At 57.4% G+C, this 22,162-nt stretch overlaps 1 protein-coding gene across 2 annotated transcripts in view; it reads right to left on the bottom strand.

Moving 5' to 3' along the window:
• Positions 1-9,037: 9,037 nt before the first annotated feature.
• MYH9 (myosin heavy chain 9) overlaps positions 9,038-22,162 on the bottom strand; it is an 89,138-nt gene continuing 76,013 nt past the window's right edge. For both annotated transcript variants that reach the window (XM_075550993.1, XM_075550992.1), the window contains 17 exons: positions 21,979-22,150; positions 21,135-21,347; positions 20,639-20,783; positions 19,366-19,572; positions 19,131-19,235; positions 18,810-18,962; positions 17,487-17,735; positions 15,030-15,242; positions 14,658-14,870; positions 14,337-14,498; positions 13,630-13,758; positions 12,796-12,884; positions 12,574-12,697; positions 12,268-12,476; positions 11,784-11,892; positions 11,511-11,683; positions 9,038-10,554 (listed from right to left, as the gene is read on the bottom strand). In XM_075550993.1, coding sequence (XP_075407108.1) covers positions 10,437-10,554; positions 11,511-11,683; positions 11,784-11,892; positions 12,268-12,476; positions 12,574-12,697; positions 12,796-12,884; positions 13,630-13,758; positions 14,337-14,498; positions 14,658-14,870; positions 15,030-15,242; positions 17,487-17,735; positions 18,810-18,962; positions 19,131-19,235; positions 19,366-19,572; positions 20,639-20,783; positions 21,135-21,347; positions 21,979-22,150 — 2,783 coding nt within the window. In that variant the 3' untranslated portion in view covers positions 9,038-10,436. The remainder of the gene's footprint in view (positions 10,555-11,510; positions 11,684-11,783; positions 11,893-12,267; positions 12,477-12,573; positions 12,698-12,795; positions 12,885-13,629; positions 13,759-14,336; positions 14,499-14,657; positions 14,871-15,029; positions 15,243-17,486; positions 17,736-18,809; positions 18,963-19,130; positions 19,236-19,365; positions 19,573-20,638; positions 20,784-21,134; positions 21,348-21,978; positions 22,151-22,162) is intronic.

The raw sequence follows: 22,162 nt of genomic DNA, 5'->3' as shown, positions 1-22,162 counted from the left end.
TAAAACCGAAATGCCAAACTCCCCAGCATCGTGTCCATGGGGACTCCTGCGACCCTGCAGGACCCGATAGCACTCCCCTGGGAGGATCTGAGGCTGTCATTGGTGAAAGGAGCAGAAAGCTGCAGTTTGATTTTTGGAGAGGCTGGTGGTTCCAACTACTGACCTCGGGGCTCGCAGTCCGACACAAGCCACTAGGCCACCAGGCTCCTTTAGGTTAGGGGTCAAGGGCAAGCCCTTTGTTGCTTGATTTCAGGGCCCCAAACGCAGTGGGAGAGGTGGGAGCAGGAGGGGTTGGGAACGTGCAGGCATGGCTTCAGGCGGCCTTGAGGCATATCACAGGTTGTTCATAAGCCGCCTCCACTCAGGATGCTGGTTCTTCTGCGTATAGTACAACTTCTTCAATTATTTGATCAACACACAGATGAAACACATATCATGAAAGACTGTGACCCTGACACACATCATCCCTGATGTTCAACCAGGAAGGTCCCCTTGTCCTCGTTGAAATCTTGCCTATTTCCAAGTCCAGGTGCTGCAGGAGCCCAGAGACTGCTGCAAACTCCCTGCCGTCCAGTCCAGGCTGACTCACAGGGAGCCCTGTGGTTTACCAAACCCCATATATGGAGTAGAAAGCCCAGCCCTTCTCCTGCGGAGCTGCTAGTGGTGGTTTTGAACTGCTCAGCCCAACGCTGAACCACTACACCACCGGGGCCCCTCAGGAAGGAAGTGCCCTCACATAACCATCTTCTCAAGGCTGTCTGTAGTTTGTCATGACCCACACCGTCTAGGGCTTTCAGGGTCAGTGAAACAAGGCAACATTGTTCTGGTCATCTCTGCTCTCAGCCAAGAGCCACTTGACATCAGCCAGGAGATCTCTCCTGCCGCGTCCTCTTCGGAATCTGGCTTGAATCCCTGCCGATAGCCTGATCAGATGGCAAGTAGACGAGGGTGCGATCGTTCACCAGGGACTGGTCCAGATACACTTCAGATCCCTGGGTACAAACATGGTGACGCAACCACCCTTGGATTATTGAAGTCAAATATGCGCTGATCTCCCAGGAAACTCATGGTCCCCACTGGGGGCCATAGCTGGCCATGGCATGCTATATCCAGGGCCAGGCACTAGGTGGCAGGGTCCCCCTCTTAGAGGAGGACCTCTGTGGCTCCTCAGGACTGGAACTCACAGCCCAGCCTTGATCCATAAAGCCCATTGCCCTCGCCCACCTGCCTTCTGAGCGGCAGCACCTGCAGAACCCAGCAGCCCCTCCGAGCAGATCACTTTTCAGACAGGACTTCTTACTGTAAAGCCTGCCCCCCCCCACCCGACTCTGTGCCCGCCCCTGGCATCTGACTTTCTCCCCCAGCGTAAGCACAACTGGCTCCCACTGAGCGCAACCCCTGAAGAAAATGGTGTTGGAGTCACAGCCATTGCCAAGGTGGAACTTCTCCAAGGACCAGTGGAGTCTCCAGAGTCCGGTTAGCAGGCAGGTGGCCCCAGTCACTCAGCTGGACAGCCCATTTCTCTATCTGTTCCCAGCTGGGTCCCCTTTCCCGGACCCAGACCGTGGGAGCTCCTGCCCTAGACCAAGGTATTTTCAGTTGCTTCATGGGAAAGCTGGGCAAAGACTGAGGCAGCCGGAGAACTGATGCATTTGAACGTGGGTCTTGATGAGGAGTATTGGTGATACCATGGGCTGCCAGGAGAACTAGCCAAAGCCAAGGTCCGAGCACAGCCAGCACCGCTCTTAGACCCACTCTTGCACCCATGCTCCTGTCTCCAGAGGCACCCAAAGACACCAGTCGCACTGGTTCTGCCAATCAGCCCCCTTCAAGGCACAAAAGAGATGCGGACTGGCTCTCTGGCCCAGGCAGAACTGCGTCCAGACACTCGCTGCTACCGTCTCTGCAGCCCTTTGTATTAGGTGCCAGCTCCTAACTCTTCGTTACCAGTTCCACCACGCTGCCCTCGCCAGCACACCCAGGTCAAGCTCCCCAAATTAACACGGGGAGTGGGAAAGGAGTTGGGATGAGACCGGAGGGTCTGTGAACAGGCTAATGGAGTTGAACTTGGGCCTTTCATTGTGAGTATGTGCCGTGAAGCTGCCTATTGGACACATGGTCACACGATGTGGCATAGAAGATTCGCGGTAGAGAGTGCTCTAGGTTCTCATTTTTAGGAGAGCAGATTGACAGGAACTTTTTCTTCTGGAAGGAAGTCTGTGGGGTAGTGGGTTCTGTGCCATGCTACTAAACACAAGGGTAGCAGTTTGAATCCACCAGGCACTTTCACCTTCCAGAAAGCATGACAATCTCAGAAACAATCAGGGGGTCGTTCTGCTCTGTCCTAGAGGCTTGCCATGAATCCACATTGACTTGACCGCAGCGAGTTAGCCTCCCCCCTCCCACGGAGCAGCTGTGGGTATGAAGTTTGAACTTCAAACTAGTGACGGTCTGGTTAGCAGCCTAGGGTTTGCCCATATGGCCACCAGTGTTCCTTGAACCTTGCCCTGGGCTGTCATTAAAGGTCACTCGGCATGAATACACTGTCCTGACCCTCCCTTCCCTGCCCTACCGTAGGAAGGTGCCCCCGCCAGAGAGAGGGTCTTGCAGCCCACCCTAATTTTCTTACAGCTGATTGGCTGCTGACAACTGATCCCATTGTGGTATTGATTGCATTGTGTTAGGTCACATCATAGGGGATACTAGCTCTTAAAGGCCAAGGCACTGGGAATCCTGGCCCAGACAGGTTGACTCAAAGCTTAACCTTCATAGTCCACCCTTTGTCAACTTGGCATTGGTACCAAAACAAACCAACCAAACTCCAAGCCACTGGACCAATGCAGACTCCTAGCAACACCCTGTGAGTTTCTGGGAGTGGGGCTGCATTAAGGGGGAGACAGTCCAATCTTTCTCCTGGGGAGCGGCTGGTGGTTTCAAACTGCTGACCACGTAGACCATGGCCCAACGCAGAACCATGACACCACCAGGGACCCTGACACTTGTACACATCTCTTTAAACCACATATAATCGATAAAAACAATAATAAAGTTATCCTTGTGCCTAACATGATACAACCAACATAAGTACATGCAAAAACGCATGACCCCTTTACATTTTATATTTGAACAATACAGAGGAAATACTAGTGAAAATTAGCTCTCATTTCTACAACAGATCCAGGGGGTTCTTAGCGGGTACTCACAACTACTTTCTTCCCGCACTCATTTTGGTTTTTGTTTTGTCCTCAGCAAGCACCTCAGTTGGTGGCAGTTACTTGACTGGTGGCGTGGCCCCAACCTTCCTTCCTGAAGGGTCTGAGCCCTTAGTAGTCCTGTCGGCCCTGATCGCTGCAGTTTACCATTGACTTTCATCACAGGGCATGCTGGTCCTGAAGGACGTCCTACGGAATCTCCTGTGTTCCAGGCATATTCTTCTTTCTCTCTACTATGCACTATCAAACCATTTTCCCCTTGGTAGTCAGGATCAATCATGTCGTTCAATACAAGACCCCCTTCTTGGCCTGCTGATTCAGGGGCATGAGCAGCAGAAAGTAGCCAGGCTGCAGGTCCACACTTGACCTTGGCCCCGGCTGTGCGAAGTGCTTCAGAGTCATTGTTAGCTTCCAGTTGACGGGAATCAGCATGTCTCCAGGTGGACGTGTGCTTGGGGTTATAGTTAAACCTGCAAGCCTGAGGGGCCGAGTCCAGGTGAAAGGAAGCAAACATGTTGCTGGGGAGTCGTTAGGAGAAACAGTAAGTGGTACCACGCTCAAAACCACCCGTTGGTTCCTGGTCCCTGAATCCTGCATGTTGGAAAAACAGCGCCATACGTCGGATGCTTGTTTAGAGTATATGCCGGGTCACCAAAACAAAAACAAACCAGAATTGTGCTGGGTGGAGCGCTTTCATAGTATGAATTTTTCCCACTAGGCAAGCATCCAGCAACTGTGTGTTAGTGCACCCAGTGGCATTGCCTGGGAAAATCCTCTCTGGGCACAGTGAATATTTTCATTAAAAGCAGTTTCATTCAAGCCTCTTTTTTTGTGTGTGTGTGATGGCTGATTTAAGAGAACAGCATGCAGCTGTGAAACGTATTCCCTGCTGGGAAATGCAGCTGAAACTTGGTGTTAATACAGCTTACAAGGACAGCACTGCGGGAAACACTCAAGCGTCAGAGTGGTTTTCTCATTTCGTACAAGGTGAAAAGTCGATGGATGACAGACCTCCTTCTGGACATCGGCCAACTTCCAAAAAGGATGAACATGGTGACAGCGTGTCCAGAGAAAGGTCTGACTTGCCTCCATGGCAACGCACCTGCTCACGCGGCCATCTGAGTGCGCCAGTTTGGGGCAAAGACCAGTATACCGCTCTTGTCCCGTGCACCTTACTCCCCTGACCTCACTCTGTGACACTTCTTTTTCTTTCCTTGAATGAAGAAGGGCCCAACGGGACAGCGATTTGATGACTTCGAAGAGGTGAAGGAAAAACCGAGGGAGGAGCATTGGCCCTCCAAACATTGAAACATGTCTCCAAGTATGGAACCGCAGCTAAGTCTAATGGTGATGGGGAGTACTTTGAAGGTGCTACAGGTAGTTTTGTTAAAAATATATATATATATATATATATATATATATATATATTTTTTTTTTTTTTACAAAGCTTTAGGGGGGGAAATCCGGGTTTTTTTGGGGTGGTGGTGGTGTATGTGTATACCCCCGCCCCATACTGGGTACACTGTACCTTCCACATTTCGATCGTTCCTGGGTGTTTGCAACTGTTTCTTGAGTTGCACCTCACCAGCCAATGAAGAAGGTGAAAGCCTTGCTCCATCCACCTGCTGACCTTTGAAGTTACTTGGAGGGGGCAGCTCCTTCCCATTGCGCTGTATTGCCTCCCCACGCGGGGGTCTCACTCCAAGCATTGTATCTGACTGCGTCCCGCTGCTAGTTACAAGGCTAATCCCTCCCCAGTGAGTTGTGTTCTTAGCTTGAAATCTGTGCACATGGGTGACCCACCCCGATGGTATTCAAAATGACAGCATCACAGCAGGCCAGCCACCCTAGGGCAGCAGACATGTCAGCAATCAGGTCAGTAGAGGTTCTAGGGAAGAATCCTCCTTGTCTCTCTGGCCCCTAGTGGCCCGGGCATCCCCAGGCTTCCAGCAGCATCTCTCCAACCTCTGCCCTCCCTCACACAGACGTCTATGCCCCTCTGTTCTCTCAGCTTCTCACAAAGACACCAGTCACTGAAGTTAGGGCTGACCCTGAAGGATGACAGTCTGCCAAGATCCAAGGTCACATGTTATGGCTCAGGGCTGGGGGTGGCATGAAACTGGGGGACAGTTTTTGACACACCTCAGCATCTGGAGCTTCTTTCTGCATCACAGGGTACTTCCCAGACCCCTTACCTCCTCGGGAGGGGGGTGATTGCTGGTGTCCCATTAAGACTGTTCCTGGGCTAGGTATGGAAATGATGGGGGGGGGCAGGGCATGGAGTGAGGGCTGGCTCACTGAGAAGCAGGCAGGGTTCTCGGGATCTCTGGGAGGCCAGGTGGGGAGGGGATAGGAGGGGCTGCTGCAGAGCAAGACCAGGTGCCCTGTGGGCGATCACAGTGACCAGAGGCTCGGGCACAGCCAACACCCAGCTGTAGGGAGATTGTGCTAGGATATTGATCCCCTCGATGTGTCTTCCCGGCTGCTCACTATATGCACTGGGATGGAAATGAAAGGGTGAATCCCATGCCAGGGGCCCATGTCCAGTACAGGGAGTATTTAGGGTAGAGGGACTTGGAGCTGGCAGTGGCTGGGAGGACCTACGGCAACCCGAGAATGTGCAGACGTCGTGGGGAGCCCAGTCTCGTCACTGTACAGGAGGGGTTCCAGCCAGCCAGCCGCATCTTGTTCGGCCACAGACACTGGGAGATAGGACACACGGGGCATTGTGTAGGATGTGTGACTCCCACGGGCCCTTCCTCTCTGCTCAGTCCTGGGCTGTGTGTTCTCCCCACCAGTGAGCCAACTGCACCCAAGATCTGAAGAGCAGTTGGGATGAGCGGCTGCGTAAACCCTCCTGGTGCCCCAGTGGCTCTGGATCGAGAGATGCTAACAACGAACTCATAGGCTCAGTCAGGCCCCAGGGAACATCCTCGGGGGCGGAGGGTGGTCAAGATGCTGGGGAAACGCTTCCGTATCATCTAGGGCAGCGGTTCTCAACCTGTGAGTCTCCACTCCTTTAGGGGTCGAACGACCCTTTCACCGGGGTCACCCGATTCATCACCATAGCAAAATTGCAGGGATGAAGTAGCAACGAAAATCATTTTGTGGTTGGCGGGGGGGCGTCACCACACATGAGGAACTATATTCAAGAGTCACAGCAGTAGAAAGGCTGAGAACCACTGATCTAGGACCTCTTGCTAACATGCAGGTGCTGATTTTGAAGGTTCGCAGTGGGGTGGGACCTCTGGCAGCCACTGCTGCTGGTCCAGGGTGGGACCTCTGAGGATTGGGAGGGCTGGTGGACTTTGACAGAGAAGGTGGCCCATCCAGGGAGACAGGGCAAGGTGGCTCACATAAAGCTAGCGGTCCGTGGGGATGGGGTGGGGGTGGTGTGTCTGCAATGGGTTAGCCCCCAAAGGGACCTCCCTCCCGAAGCAGATTCCAAAACTGAACGGCTCCCCCTGTGGCCTCCAGATGCTGCAGTCCCCTCCAGGGAGACATATGTCCTTCCTGGTCTGACCACTCAACTTAGTTACTGTGGAGTTGAGTCGACACCAGTCCCTGGCAGCCTGATGCGTAACCATGGGAGCTGCCCAGTCCTGTGCCATCAGCCACCCCAGCCCCTCGCTGGTGCATTGGAACCCAGTGTAGTAACTGCTGTGTGGTACCTTCCACCCTAAGGGGGAGTGTCTCAGCCTCCTGCAATGCTCTGAGTGGCTAATTTCCTTCAGTAGATCTCCAGCGCTTCCTCGCTAGACTCCTGGTCCGTGCTGGTGTTTGAACTACCGACAGCATTGCCTCCAGCGTCGCAGCCACAGCATCACATGCAGACGTGATGAGCTGAGCTGCTCAGACAAAGGCAGAAACATGCCGAGGGGCTTGCCCACTGGAACTTTCTCTTCCAGCTCTGCCCTCCCAGCACACCTGGGGGCTGCGGGGCCCCCGGATGACCACAGGGAACATAGCCATCAGCCCCTGTGGGCACCAGGTGGGTGTTTCCGCTGTAGCACCTGCCCCTCTCCACAAGGCAGTGAGGTTGGGCCACGTGTCCAAGGTCACCTGCAGGATGGCATTTCAACTTCAAGGATGCCGAACCTGCCCCTTAGAATGGGAACCCCCACCCCTCTCCAGGAACAGGCCTGGAAGGGGGGAGGCGGTGTGTGGGGGGATGCGGGGGGAAGCAAGGCCCTTCCTGAGGACACAAAAGCAGAGCTGAGACCCGGCCAGCAGCAACTGCAGGTTCTATGCTATGTATCTGTGTAGGCTCTGGATGGATGCATGGATGGATTGACAGATGGATGAATTGGGAGGTTTCAACAGCAGGGTTCCCAAAGGGAGACCCCTAGTGGACGATGAAAGCAACTGATGCTAGTTCCTTCGTTGCCCCAAAGCGAGGTGCCACCTACCAACCCTCACCTACCCTTGTGTGGCTCCCTTCCCAGGGCCGAGGAAGCTGCTCAGAGGCCAGCCAGGTCACTCCTGGAGGCCTGTGGAGCATGGGGGACCTGTGTCTCACTCAGCGGATGGCAGTGTTGCTACCAAATGGGGTAGCCGCACTCTGATGGCCCCCACCACCCTCCTCAAGGCGGACGGTCTTCCCAGGCCTCTTCCTGGCCAGGGACTGGGCTTGTGCCCAGCACAAGTGTAGGGAGAGCTGAATACACAGCGTGAAGGCTACATAAAGAGCCTCCCAGCCCTTGGGTGTGTGTGGGGGGCGGGGGGGAGTACTCACTGTATTTGAGACGCCCTTCCCTCCCTCCCTCTGCAGGGCAGGCGCTGCAGTGGCCCAACAGTCTGTGCTTGGGCACACTGGCGATTTGGGCACCCCCAGTGGCAGCACCCTGGACAGCAGCAAGTTCTCACAAGATGCTCCTGTTTGCAGCGACCCCTCCTGACAGCACAAGCTCGCGTGGCCTTTTCAGATCGTCTCTCCTCCCAGCACCGGGGGGCCATATTTGAACCAGCGGTTTGGTTTGGAGTTAACACAAAGATCCCCAAGCTCACTGGGCCTACGCTTTGCAGGGGGGAGAAAAACAAGTCAGCCCCGACCGGTAATGAACTACCTTTGGGGCCCCCGGCCCAGAACCAACATACTGTGTAGCCATTTGAGTCTGCAACCCCCATCCCCACACCCCCAACCCCCGATCACTCCAGCACTCCCACCCCAGGGGCAGGTGGGGCTTCTCACCCACTATAGGCAACACTGGGGTTTGCAGTTGAGAACAACACCTCAGACTCAAACTCCCACCCCATCGAGTGGATACCAACTCATGGCCGCCCTAGTGGTCAGAGTAGAACTGCCCCTGTGGGTTTCCGAGACTAACTCTTCACTTGAGTAGGCGGCCTCATCTGTCTCCTTCGGAGCTGCTGGGGGTTTTGAACTGCTGACCTTGTTATGACCTCAATGCATAACCACTAAGCCACCTGGGCTCCTAAAACCCAAAAGCCAAACCTTCTACCTTCAATTCAGACTCACAGTGACACCATAAGGCGGGATAGAGCTGCTTCACGGGGTGTCCAAAACTGTGTGGCTTTGTGGAAGCAGGTGGCCTAATCCTTCCCCTGGGGAGCACTAAGTGGGCTTGAACTGCTAATGTCTGCAACGCTGCCCAGTGCTTAATCCAATGCACCGCTGAGTGAGTGCTCAATGGGAGTGCCACTAGAGTTCCCAGCATCCTTTAGCCTGGCTGCTCTATGTTCTCCATACGACTGGTACAACCAACCCCCAATGTGCCCCTGCCCCAGCCAGGCTGCAGGGTGGGTGCCAGTTTTGCTGCCCCTCCCGGTGCCCTCTGCCCCTGGCGGACCTGGGAAGCAGGCACTTAGCACACTGTACTGTTTTATTGTGGCGCTCAGTGGAAAACGTCTGTAAACCGGCTTCCTGCAGCAGCAGGAGCGGCTGCCGCACATGCTAAGGCACTTCCGTTATATAAAAAAGGGGCAGTGGGATTTCCCGGCACGGCTCTGGGCAGCAACTGGGCCTGGGTTCCGAGCTTGGTAGGCATATGCAGCTTGACCGATAGCTTCATGATTCAGAGTTTGTTTCTTTACAAAAGGACAGTGACGCAGGCTGTGCCACAGGTCAGTCGAAATGCAGCATGTACACAACGGGAGGGGGAGGACGTGACGGGGACGGACAAGTGGGTTCACGTGTGACGAAATGGGGGGGGGGGCTTTCTATTGTTGCTTTCAGAAGAGAGCTGCTCAGACGGAGGGTGGGTTTTTAAAGGGTACAGAGCTACAGGTCGCCGATGCTGGCTCGGCCCCGGTCCTGGAGCCGGCGACAAAGTTACGGGAGGAACACTGGCCCTAGGTGACGCTCTGGCTGTTGGACTTGGGGCACGTCCCTTAACCATTAAATAGATTTGGTCCCCAAGGTACTGGGAGAAGCGGCTGTTGCTGGCGGCTATAGCTGGCCCCAGAGCCCCAGATGCCGGACCCCCCCAACCGGGGTGAACTGTCTTCGGCAAAGGTTGGGGGCGGGGGTATCATTGCACTTGAGACATTTTAGAGGAGTCAGGGAGGGGACAGAGGACAGTGGCACGGCCTGGGAGGGGTATGGAGGAATTCATTCTTCCCTCCTCCACCCCAGCATTCTGTGCCCGGCACAGAAGTGGAGTCCCTGCCCACCCCCCTCAGCCCTCGCCCTGGGCCCACTCTTGCCCAAGCCCCCAGAGCCCCCTAAGTGGGGGGGGGCGATGAGGCAGCAAGTGTGTGAGGTCACCGCGTGTGATTGCCAACAGCAGACGGGATGTGGGGGGGGGCAGGGGGGTGCTGGCGACAGGTGTGGGGGAAGGTGCCTACCCCTATGGGGTGTCGGAATACAAAAACTCCTCTAGACGGAAAAAACACAGATTCCTAGAGAAGACCCCCGCCCACCGGCGGGGTGCCCGGCGGCCTCCACTGGCCCCTCTGCCTCCTGGCGAGACGGGGCTGGCAAGCCCGCTGCTCACCCTCGCCGGCCGGGCCTGAACGCTGACTCTTTGGTATCAGATTCTGGGAGGAGGGACAGGAGGCGACCTGAAGGAACTGAAGCAGAGGAATAAGCCAAGTGCCCTTGGCGGGGTGGGGGGACATCTGTGGGCCAGAGATCTCTCGGCTGGGCAGGGAGCTGGGGGCCCGGTCACAGCGGTCTCCGGAGGGTGGGAGGGGATGCTGCGGGGCTAGGAAGGGGAGGCGGAGTTGTCTGTCCGTCCTTCAGCAGGGAGGGAGAGGAGACGCTTATTCGGCAGCTTTGGGCTCCGCCCCGTCCGCCTTGCCGTCCACCTCTTCATCTGAGCATTCACCAGTCCCCTTCCGGACCATTCGGCGGGGCACGACAAAGGGCAAGTCCCCACGCCTGGAAGAACAGAGGCCGAGGGTCAGCAGGCTGAGCTGGGCTGGGGGACGGGCACACAGCATAGCTCCCACATGGCACAGCGGGTTCGCACGGAAACGGGCTGCCTCCCATCTCCCCAGAGGGAGCCTTTGGGGCCCCCTCCAGGTCGGGCAGAGAGCTCCCAGGAGAGCAGGGACCAGACGTTGTCACACACGACACCGGCATCAGATACAGGACTGAATCGCGGCAGGGAGGGGGAGCTGCAGACTACAGAGCGCCCCAGCAACATGCCACCTTTGCTCAGCCGGACCCCACCACAGGGCGCCCGGCATGGGGCAGTGCACACGGACTGACATGAAATACTGACCACTGAGCCTGGTCTTGTTGCTTTATGCTAAAAAAAAACACATAAAAGACACTCTTGGGCAAATGAGGTTGGAAATGAGACTCGGGAGAAAAAAGACCTGACCTGCCTCTCGGGGACCCTACCCAGGCACACTGGCCATGGGATTCCATCAGCATCTCCAGTTTAGACAGGCACCGTAGGCTGCACCTGGGGCCACGTACAGGGCCAGCTGCCCGCCTCCAGCCCCTCTAATTGCACAAGTCCCACCAGGAACAGTGGACTGCGACCCACTGCTCCCTAATAAGGGGGAGGGGGGAGTTCCAAGGCTGCAAATCCTCCTGGAGGTGGCCGGCCTCATCTGCTTCCCACAGAGGCTGGTGCTCAGCTTACCGGCCCAAGCCCCACAGCTGCCAGGCTGGGGAGAATCCGTTACCAAGAGATTTCACTGTCTTACTGAAAAGCTGGGCATCGGCCTGGGCGGGGCCCGGATGGCTCCACGTCCCACATGTTCACTGGCTGCTGGCAGCATGACTGGTAGGCAGGGTTGTGCTTCCCAGAACACACACACCAGCTGCTCCTCAGGACTTCCAAGTCACACACACCTCCCCTGCGCCCCGCCCCGCCCACTCACCTGAGCTTGTTCTTGAGGGAGCTGACCTCGCGGTTCATGGACTCCGCGGTCTCAGTGGCGTCTTCCAGCTCACGCTGCAGTTTCCGGCGGGAGGCGTTGGCCCGCTGCACCTCCTCTTCCGCCTCCTCCAGTTGCCGCTTGAGCTGTTTCAGGCGGGTGGACGCCTTGTCGGCCTGCGAAGAAGGGACCCCAGAGGCCCTTGTGAGCAGTTGGGGCAGGGACAGCCTGCCCAGTCCCTGCTGTCCAGCGGCCAGCCAGGCCCTGGGTGCCCACCTGGTCCTTGAACTGCTCCGAGTTCCTCCGCTCGTCATCCACCTGCAGCAGCACATCCTTCAGCTTCTTCTCCGTCCGACGCACCTGCTTGCAGGCCGCCTGGCGCTCCCTGGGGGGGTAGACATGGGGGGCTCAGCAGGGGGCCCCGCCTCCAGACCCTCCCCACAGGGGCCTGCCCTTGCCCAGGGCCTCAGCCTGTGTGCTTCACTGTTAGGGAGGTGCTGAGAATGAGGAGCGGGGGACTGGCAGCTCAGCTAGGGGAAAAGCTGGGGTTCAAGAACCTCTCTGGGGGCCACCCGGGAAGAACCCACTTCCCCACCTGGACTCAGCCCTCAGAGCCTGTCACCAAAACTCTTAAGACGGAAGATGAGGTCCTGTACAAATGGCCAGGCGCCCGCCCCGCCAGGAAACGGGGGAAGGCCTATGAAGACAGGGGCAGACGACCGCTCCGCTGGCCTGCGGGCTGGCCAGGGCTGAGCCTCACTTGGTCTCGTTGTCTAGCTGCTCCTCCAGCTGCGAGATCTTGGCCTCCAGGGCTGCGATGGAGGCCTTGTACTTGGACTTGACGGTGCCCTCCATCTCCTGCAGCTTAACCTTGAGCTCTTTGTTCTGCCGCTCCATCTGCTGCCGTGCGTTCTCGTTTTTCTGCGCGTGACTGCGCTCCAGGTTCAGGTCGGTGTTGATCTGGTCGATCTGTGGGGAGGAGGGCCGGTGACTGGCAAGCACTCAGTGGGGCCGGGGGCCAGGGCCGAGACTGGGGGCCAGGGTCAGTCAGCACTGGGAGCCCCACCTGAAGGTTGGCCTTCTTCAGCCGGTCGTTCACCAGCTCCGTGTTTCCCTGCTCCTCCTCCAGCTCCTCCTCCAGCTGTGCGATGCGGGCCTCTAGGCGCCTCTTCTCCTCCATGGCCAGTGCTCTGTGGGGAGGGGAGGGTCAGGGTGCCATGAGTGTGAATCCCCCGAGATGCCCCCCCCCGCCAAACTGTGGGAACCATGCGGCCTGACCACCACTCACCCTTTGCCGCTGCTGTTGGCAATTTCATCGGCCAGCTCGTCCCGCTCCTGCTGGGCCTGGCGCTTGGCACGCTCGGCGGCTGCCAGCTCCTGTGGGAGGACCCAGAGTGTGACGGCTGCCCCTGGAGCCCCCACCCCTACATAGGGAGGGCCCAGAGCACTCCCCCAGGCCCCTTCTCACAGCCCACCGTCACTCGAGTCCCCAGCATATGCACCGATTGTTATGAAGCCCCCGTGTCTGAGCAACAGGAGCCACACCTGTGGCCTGAACTGCAGACATGAGGAAGAGCAGGCCTGGGGGCTGACATGAAAGGGGACGCCCTGTCCACTGGCCCCTCTGTGGGGGAGGGATAGGAGCAGGAGCTAGGGCCACCCTGTGGAAGTGCGTCTATGCCTCAGCAGACTGTCCCTTCCTGAGAGGGATGCTTGGGAGAGGCCACAGTGGCCAGGAGACAGCCCTGTGTAAGCATGTGTAGTAGAAGCCCCCATCTAGGGGGGGCCTGCAGAGCGGGTGCTGGCCAGTTCCACAACGTCTCTTGGGCCAGGAGCTTCTTCCCAAACATCACAATTTAATTCACAATTTATTCACAAGAAGGAGCCGCGCTGCTTAATGAGACCCCAGAGAGAACTCCTTTAGAAAGCTCTTCTCTGCAGTCAGGCTGGTTTACTAGGAGCCCTGCCCAGGGACTCAGACTGGTCCAGAGAGTGCCTTGGGTGCCACCTGCTGGTCAGAGGGAAGCTGAATAGAGCCTCCTCCCTCCTCCCTCTACCCCGCGTACCTCCTGCAGACCAAACTCTGTGCCCCCCACCCCCACCCCTAGAGCCCCTGGCCCACCTCCTGAAGTTGAATCATCTCGGCCTCCATGCTCTTCAGCTTCTTCTCGTTCTCCTTGGCCTGGGCCAGGATCTCCTCCCGGGAGGCCCGCGTGTCATCCAGCTCACGCATGTAATCCTTCATCTGGGCCTGGGGGGCGGGCAGAGAGAGCTTGGAACCAGCACCCATTTCCCACCCAAGCCGCCCCCCTCTATTCCCCACCAGAGCACAGGGACACCATGCCAACAGGACAGGCAGCTGGCTTCGGGCCACAGGCTAAGCCCTCGGGTCAGGGCACCAGTTAAAAAGGGTGCCTGCCATTGGGTCTCTATTTGCCTGCAACTGTGCCCACAGTGCGGGTGCCCGCTGTCTTGTGGGTACGACGTGACATCTCAGAGCTGGCAGCAGGGATTTTAGTTTTTAGTCATGCCCCCGTGTGTCCCTGACTGCGCTGCCCCCCCCAGAGGCCTTCGATTATGACCCTCCAGGCATTTGTCCCGCCTGGCTGGGCTGTGTCCTGGCTTAGCTCATCACCTGAGCCACTCCAGCCCAACTCCCTGTCTTCCCTGGCTCTGTACTCATCTGTTTGTCCCACTCAGACGCCCCCAGGCCCGTGCAGACCACAGCACACGGTTTCCACCAGGCTCTGGGCTCCCCTGCCCAGGGAGGAGGGAGGCCGAGGACAGCCCAGCCTGTGCTGAGGGGGGCACGGGGGCAGACGGCCTCACCTGCAGCTTCCGCAGCTGCTTGATGGCTTCGTCCCGGTTCTTGTTGGCCGAGTCGATGTGGGCCTCCAGGTCCTTGAGGTCCAGCTCCAGCTTCTTGCGCGCGGCCATGGCTATCGAGCGCTGCTTCCGCTCATCCTCCAGCTCAGCCTCCATCTCGCGCACCTGCGGGGGACGGCCGGCCGCTCAGCGTGCGGGACTCCGCCGAGAGCTGGGGCCCAGGGGCTGCGGGCCGGAGAGGCTGCCCTCGAAGGAGCGGCAGAGCCATGGGAGGACACGGTGCCCGGAAGTGCCGGTGGCAGCAGGAGAAGAGCGAGCGCCCACCTGTCGGACCAGCTGCTTCTTCTTCTCCTCGCTCTGCTCGTCGCGGCCCTGCAGGTCCCGCTCGAACTGGGCCTTCATGGCCTGCAGGTTCACCTCCAGCCGCAGCTTGGCGTCCTCGGTGGCCTGCAGCTCGTCCTCCAGCTCTTCCAGCTGGGTCTTCATCTCCTCCACCTGCTGCTCCAGGGCTCGCTTGGACTTCTCCAGCTCATGGACCTGCCACGGGAGCCTGGTCAGAGCCCGGTCCCTGCTGGCCACTCCTACCCTCGCCCTGGGACATTCTGCTCAGGGGCTCCCGCAGGGGCACCAGAGCCCCCTCTGCACAGCCTCCCCCACGGCAGCCCGGGCCTCCCAGCGGGCAGGGTGGGCACGCACGCTCTTGCCAACGTCGTCCTTCGAGCTCATGAGGTCCTCCATCTCGGTGCGGAACTGCTTGTTGAGCCTCTCCAGCTCCGCCTTCGCCTCCATGGCCTCCTCCAGGGCGCGGGCCAGCGACAGCGCCTTGGTCTCCTTCTCCCGGGCCTCCGCCTCGGCCCTGTCGCGCTCCTCGGCGTACTTGGCCGAAATGGTCTTCTCCTCGGCCAGCAGCTGGGCAGCGGACCAAAGCAGTTATGGACTGAGGGTGTCCTCCCCCGCCCCGCAAGATTGGGGACAGCACCCCAACTCTGTGCCTGGGGTGTGATCTTATCTGGAAATGCGGTTTGTCCTGTGTGCTAACGAGGCCTAAGTAGTAGAAGGGAGATTAAGTCCCATCTCTTCTGAATCGTTACAAGACAGAACAGATAGACACCACCGGGAGCAGGTCCACTCCTATCCTCTCCTGCTAGAACCACAAGCTGAGTTCAAACCAGCGGCCTCCTGAACACACCAAACCAAGTTCTGATCCCCAAAGGCACAAGGTCAGCGGCTGGAAGCCACCAGCTGCTCTGTCTGCTCTCCTAGATTTACCCTCACTGCTACGCGTCCTGTGGGTCACTATGGATCAGAACAGCAGTGGGTCTCTTTGGAGAGAAAGCCACCCACTGAACGGTATCAATCTCATATCACGGCTGTGCTGGCTCACTGAGACAAACAGATGCCTGCCAGACGGTGCACAGCAGCATTCTTAGGAAGAGCTAAGCCTGCTGACCACGAGCGGCACAAAGCCTGCCAGTCCCTTTTACCCCCAGGAATCAGGACACACGGATTCCAGGACTGAGGGGAGAGGGTCCCACAGAGATGCTCAAAGCTGCTGTCAGGGGAAGAACAGGGGCACTGACTGATGGCCCATGCTGGTCCCCCAAATGACACTTTATCAGGAGCTAAGGAGCTCTGATGGTACTGTCGGGATGCATCGGGCCATTAGCTGCAAGGTCAGCAATTCGAGACCACCAGCCACTCTGCAAGACAAGGCATCCTGCTAGAAGCGCTCTGCTTACTCTCGGACCTGGGGACACTCTGGCCTCCTGCACTGATGGCTGTCTCTCCTGACGGAAGCCAGGCCTGTTGCTTACCAGCCCCGTCCTCCTCTGCGGCCCTCCTTGGACCCTGACCCCACCCTACCTTCTCAGACCCTTGGCCCCAAGACCTCTATTAGGATGGGTGGGCTGGCAAGCTTTTCCTAGCCCCTGGTCACAAGTACATCATGCCTGGTCATAAGTGCATCAGGCATGCAGGCTCTGGTCTCTGCTGCAAGTACTCAGCTCTGCGGTCAGTGGACAGAGGGGGACCCAGCAGACCAGCGGAGTGACAACTTGGTTTGGTGCATCCAGGCGGCCGCTGGTTTGAACCCAGCTTGCAGTTCTGGTTGGGAGGCACTGCCTTGTCAGTGCCACTGCCAGCAGCTGTGCTCTAAGTGCATCTTTATCGGCAAAAAAATGCTGTGGCTGGCGGGCTGGGGTCTGCTGACCCTTGACTTGGTGTCCCTTTCCATCCTGCCTGCTGTCTGGAGCTTGGGAAGTCGCAGTGCATCTCTCGGGATAAAGATAAGGTGTGAGCACGTACTCTCACAGCCACTGATTTGATTCCGACTCATAGCGACACTGTCTATCAGCACATTTAAATGGAATCTGTGGATATGAAAACAGGCCCATTTTGGAAAATAATCTGAAAGGGAAGCTGTCACTCAGAAGCTATCAGATGAAGGTGGTCTATTCCAGGAGATGTGGACTGCCCATGTGTCTCCCTGCCTCCTCTGCCCTATGACACAAAGGGGAAAGGGCCCAACTACTATTATGGTATGTGATCAATAGCTGGATTCTGCTCAAGGGGTGGGGGGAATGTGGAACAGAACCTCCCATTCTCCTAGAATCCACACTTGCCTACCAGAGGCACTGGCTGGAAGAGACCCAAGATTTGCTGCCCTGAGAACATCTGTACACTTTCAGTGGAAACTAGCCTCTGAAGCCTCCTTTAAGCCTAACAGCAGCTTAGCCCAAGCAGGAAACGAGGCTTGTGGCTTAAAGAAGAGCCAGTTTGGAGCACAGTGCCAACAAGCAGTGGCGATAAAGTTCAGGGGTCCGACTCTCAGGAGGTGAAATAACTGGGTGAAGGGGGACGGGAGAGGGGGCACAGCGACCCTCCGTGTACACAGTAACCCGTGTCACTGAGCTGCATGTGCAGCAACTACCATGTGGACGTGTTGGATGGGTTGCCACCCAAAATGCAGCCACACAGAGACACCTGGGCGCCGCTGCTTTCCTCCCAGAACCCCCCGCAAGCAAGGACAAGAGGTTCTGAGGGGATCCTGCCCCCCGCCCCACCCGAAGGCTTCCTCGCTGCACTATCCAGGCACCTGTGCGCTGGGCAGCGCCCCGAGGAGGCCAGGACCCAGAGGGCTGGGCCACCACACACCTGGTCAAACTTCTTCTGCTTCTTCTCCAGGTTGGACACGCTCTGCCGCTGGTGGTCCAGGTCCACCAGCAGGTCATCCAGTTCCTGCTGCAGCCGCGTCTTGGTCTTCTCCAGCTTGTCGTAGGCGGCCCCCTTCTCCTCAAAGCGCTGGCTCAGCCCCTCCAGGTCCTTCTGGAGCTTCCTCTTGGCTTCCTCCGAGGTCTCCAAGCACCCCACACCATCCTCCATCCTCTTCCTCATGTCGGTCACCTGGGCAGGATCAAGGAGGGGCAGACACCCTGGGTGGCACCTGGTCCGGTGACAGACCCATCTCTGAGAGCTGGCCTGCCTGCCCCTGAAGCGGGGACACCAGGTGTCACCCCAAGCTCTCTCCTTTCAGCTGGGAGCAGCAAGCACACGGTTTCTGCAGAGGGGTGTCTGCCTCGAGTGTGGACCTGCGCTGGGGATGGGGGCGCTGCGTGGGGATGGGGGCGCGGGCAGCCTGGAAAGGCTTCACCCTCCTCCATCCCAGGAAGACTGAAGCCCAAGGGGGCTTGTCAGCAGGAGGTGGCCCCAGGAGGCATTTGTCCCAAACCCCTTCTTGTACCTGGAGATACCTTTACCCTGCCATGGGCACCCTGGCTGCTCTGTGCCAGGCTGTGAGCCCAGCCCGCACGGAGTCGACCCTCTGAAGTCCCAAGTTAGGAACTTGGGCGCTATAGGAAAGGCTTCCCTCCCCGATAATGCGGCGACACACATCGACTCTAGGGGACTGGGGGAGGTGCTGCAGGGCTGACCGAGTGTTCGCAGCTCAGAACCTGCAGGCGCCGCACCCGCCAACCCCCCAACCTGGTGCCTTGGTAGACAGGCTGGGCAGTCAGCCATCCTGGAATCTCCCAGAGCAGTTCAAGTCTGCACTGTAGGGCAGCGGCGGCAGCGAGTCAGAGCAGAATCGACTTGGCTGCCAACTCAAGCCCAGTCCAGAGAAGCAGAGTCTGTCACCGTGGACCCACTGGGCAAGCCTCCTGGCCAGCTGGCCGGGCAGGGCCGCTCTGAAGCAGCGACTGTGCAGTGATGCCCACACAGGGGCCACCCCGGGGTCTGTGCTTTTAAGCAGATAAACACACAGGCGCTCCAACTGCCGGACAACTGGCCCCAGGGCATTCTGTAAGCTCACCACACTGTTGTTACACACACGTGCGCGCGCGCATACACACACAGCAAAGTCAGTTTACAGAAATACCTTCAGGGGTGGGACGGGGGATTGTTTGGGGTGTGGAGTTGTGTGTGTGTTGGTCAATCCCGGACCCCGATCTGTGAGTGGGGAGCGGGGGTAGCCCGCACCTGGGCTTGCAGGACGCTGATCTGCTTCTCAAGGTTCCGCTTGGCCTCCTCTTCCTCCTCCAGCTGCTCTTTGAAGGAGTTCTTCTCGTCCTCCATCTGCTTCAGCCTGGTGCTCAGGCTCAGCTTCTGCCGGTTCTCCTCCTGCAGCAGCTCCTGCGCTCGGGAGAGGGGGGCGGGCACTCAGGGGGCGGGGGCGGGGGCAGACGGTCACCACATCCTCTGAGTTGGGGCCTGGGGAGAGCCCCAGATTAACTCGGGAACGGGTAAAGTCCGGCGGCTGAGGCCAGCCATTCAGGGTCCCCAGGGCGGGTGAGGCTGTACCTGAGTGTCCTGCAGCTGGGACTCCAGCGTGGAGAAGTCCTTGGCCAGCTTGCTGGACTTGCTGTCGGACTGGCTGAGAAGTCCTGTGACGTTGTCCAGCTCCACCTGCAGGGGACGGAGAACCATGGTGACAATACGACCACACCTGTTCACACCTCAGAGCCATGGGCTCAAGTTCCCAGCCCAAGTACGTGGGCCTCGCCCGGGGCGGGGAGAGGAGAGAGCCACCGCTCACCTGCAGCTTGGTGACCTTGTCGGCCATCTCCGTGCGCACTCGCTCGCCCTCGTTGAACTTCACCTGCAGCTCCTGCAGCTGGGCCTCCACCCTCTTCCGCTTGTGCTCTGAGTCTCCTTTCCCCTGCAGCAGGACCTTCACCTCGTTGGCCAGCTCCCCGCGCTCGCCCTCCAGGGTCTGCTTCGTCTTCTCCAGGTTGGCCTTCACCTGGGGTGGTGGGGGAGGACAGCAACAGCTAGGAGGGGCTGCAGTGCCCCTCCGGTTATCTCGAGGAGAGGATGGTGTTGCTGCGGGCAGCCAGGGGCACAGAGGGCACGGCCTGACCCTCACTTGGCTCTCAGACCCACATGGGTCAAAATGATCCCTGCCCACAGTCCCCTCTAAGATCATTAGGGTAGAAGGAATAGCCTCACCCCCGCCCCTAAATACGAGGGGGTCTTTTAAAGCTCTTAAAAATAGAGTTAAAATAGAATCGAATGTTCCTACAAATTTTTTGGAGTCCTTGTGTACAAGATGAAAATCTCAAGCCCTAACCTTGTGAACAAGGATCCCAGAGGCGCTGTGTGTTGAGCACTGAGATGCTAACCTCAAGGTCGGCAGTTCAAACCCACCAGCTGCTCAGTGGAAGAAAGATGAAGCAATCTGCTCCCACAAAGACTGACCATCTCAGAAGGCCTGTGTAGGCCCGCTGAGAATGGGATGGTAGGGTAACCCCGTTAAGAATGGAGCTTCCTGGCATGGTGCCTCATGGGAACACTGGCCAACAGGCATGGGTGGGAGCTGGAAGCCCCAGGGACTGCCCTTGCCCTGCTAAAGACTGCCCACTGTCAGTCGCCTGAGTGGGAAATGTGTTGGTATCTACGCCACCACCTCTCCAGGAAGACCCTGGCCAACGACATGGGGGTCCGCTGGAGAGGGCCCAGGTTCCAAAACACAACGCCCTGGCATTCAGTCTCCGGGCTGCTCTGATTTCTTAGGAACTTTCTGGCCAAGCTAGGTGAACTAAAGAGTGGTGATGACATACATCCACAGCATCCCTACACGCTGCCAGCTTACATGTGCTGGTCACTACCTAATCCTCACGGAATGATCCGGGCCAGGGCTAGCATGACCCTCTTTTGCAGATGGAAGCTGAGGCACAAGTTGCCCGGGTCACAGTGCTGCTAAGGGGTGCGGCCTGAACTCAGACGCCGGGCAGTCTGACGTGGAGCTGCGTCGGCACAGTTGTTCTCCTGAAGGCAGCCCCTCCCCACCCGTGGCCAAGCTCTCGCACCCGCTTTGTCTGCTCCAGCTGCTCCGCCAGCTCCTCCACAGCCTGCGAGTGCTTCTGCCGCATCTCCTGGATCTGAGCCTCATGCGTCTTGGCCTCTTCCTCCAGGGTTTTTTTCAGGATGTTCACTTCCTGTTCACGTTTGGACCTGGACAGAGAAGCACCCTCAGGATGGAGGCCAAGGGCCACAGCTGGGGCCCCTTCCTAGCTGCATGGAGGCGTGCTCCACCCCAAGGAGCTGTTCTGGCCACCCTCCTTGGCTGCCCATCCTATGCCCAAGATTTCAGGGACCTACTTCTATGTCCTGCCACACCCTTTGTATACCCAAAACTGTGAAAAGAGTCTGCAAGCAGGTCTTCTGGTCAGCAGGGAGAAGCTACTGAGGAGCCCATTCCAGGTTCTCCATTATACAATGACAATTGCTGCTGTGTGAGGACCAGGCCAAGGCTTCCCCTTTCCTGGACCACATGTGATTTGGCCGGCCAATCGCATGGCACACCTGAGCTCTTGCTGGGCAGCTGTGGAATCCAGGGTATCCTCCAACTCTGTTTTCAGAGCCTCCAATTCTTCCCCAAGGTCCCGTTTCTGCTTCTCAGCTTTGTTCCTAAAAGCACGCTCGGACTCCAGGTCTTCCTGCAGTTCGGAAATCTGAGATTCCAGTTCCCTAATCTTCTTGAGGGCCATGTTCTTCTGAGCAGCTTCTTCCTCCACTCTGCCAAAAATAAAAGAACATCATTGGTATGATGCCATTTTTACCATCAAGAACAGCACTTACAGAAAAGTGCTAGAGAGGTGGTGTGCAGCCAAAGCTGACCCCAGTGGGCATAATCATAGTACTTAGGAGTTTCTCTCAACAAAAGTGACAGCCAAAAGATTTAGGGATAGCATCACTTTGAAAATTTCATATGGACAGTTCTCAAATATATTCTGAGATTTAATTACTGAACAACTCAAATGTTAAATTAGGAAAGAAAAAAGTCTTAATAAAATGCTATGGTTTGTGATGACTGCAACGATGCAAACATATAAACATGGGACTATAATCAATAAATTAACTGGCAAGAAAACGAATCTTTCCACGAAAGAAAAAGGATACTGTGGTTGAGCAATAATATGTTGTGGTGACTTTTTTCCCATTGTAAATGAAATTTTGAATGTAAAGAGAAAGGGGTCCTTAACGACGTATTTTATCAAATACGAAATGCTTTCACGTGAAATGTTCTACTTTCAGGCAGTCGGAGAGGGAGCAGGCTTGAGGCTGGCAGGCACAGCAGGAAGCACACCGGAAACCAAGTGTGGAAACAAAATGCCCCTCTTGGCCGCCTGGTGGCCTGGCTCCTCACCTGGCCAGGGCAGCCTGGAGCTCCTCCTCTTTCTTGGCCAGCTGCATCTTGAGCTCTGCGATCTGAGCCTGGAGCTCAGCAATCTGATCACTGAGGTCCGTGGAGTCTCCCTCCAGCTTCCGGCGAGTCTTCTCCAGCTCCTGACGCTGCTTCTCTTCTCTTCGCAGGCGCTCTGAGAGAGGAG

This window comes from Tenrec ecaudatus, chromosome 6, assembly GCF_050624435.1.
Source record: "Tenrec ecaudatus isolate mTenEca1 chromosome 6, mTenEca1.hap1, whole genome shotgun sequence".
Taxonomy (NCBI): domain Eukaryota; kingdom Metazoa; phylum Chordata; class Mammalia; order Afrosoricida; family Tenrecidae; genus Tenrec; species Tenrec ecaudatus.
This window is presented reverse-complemented; position numbering and strand designations above follow the sequence as displayed.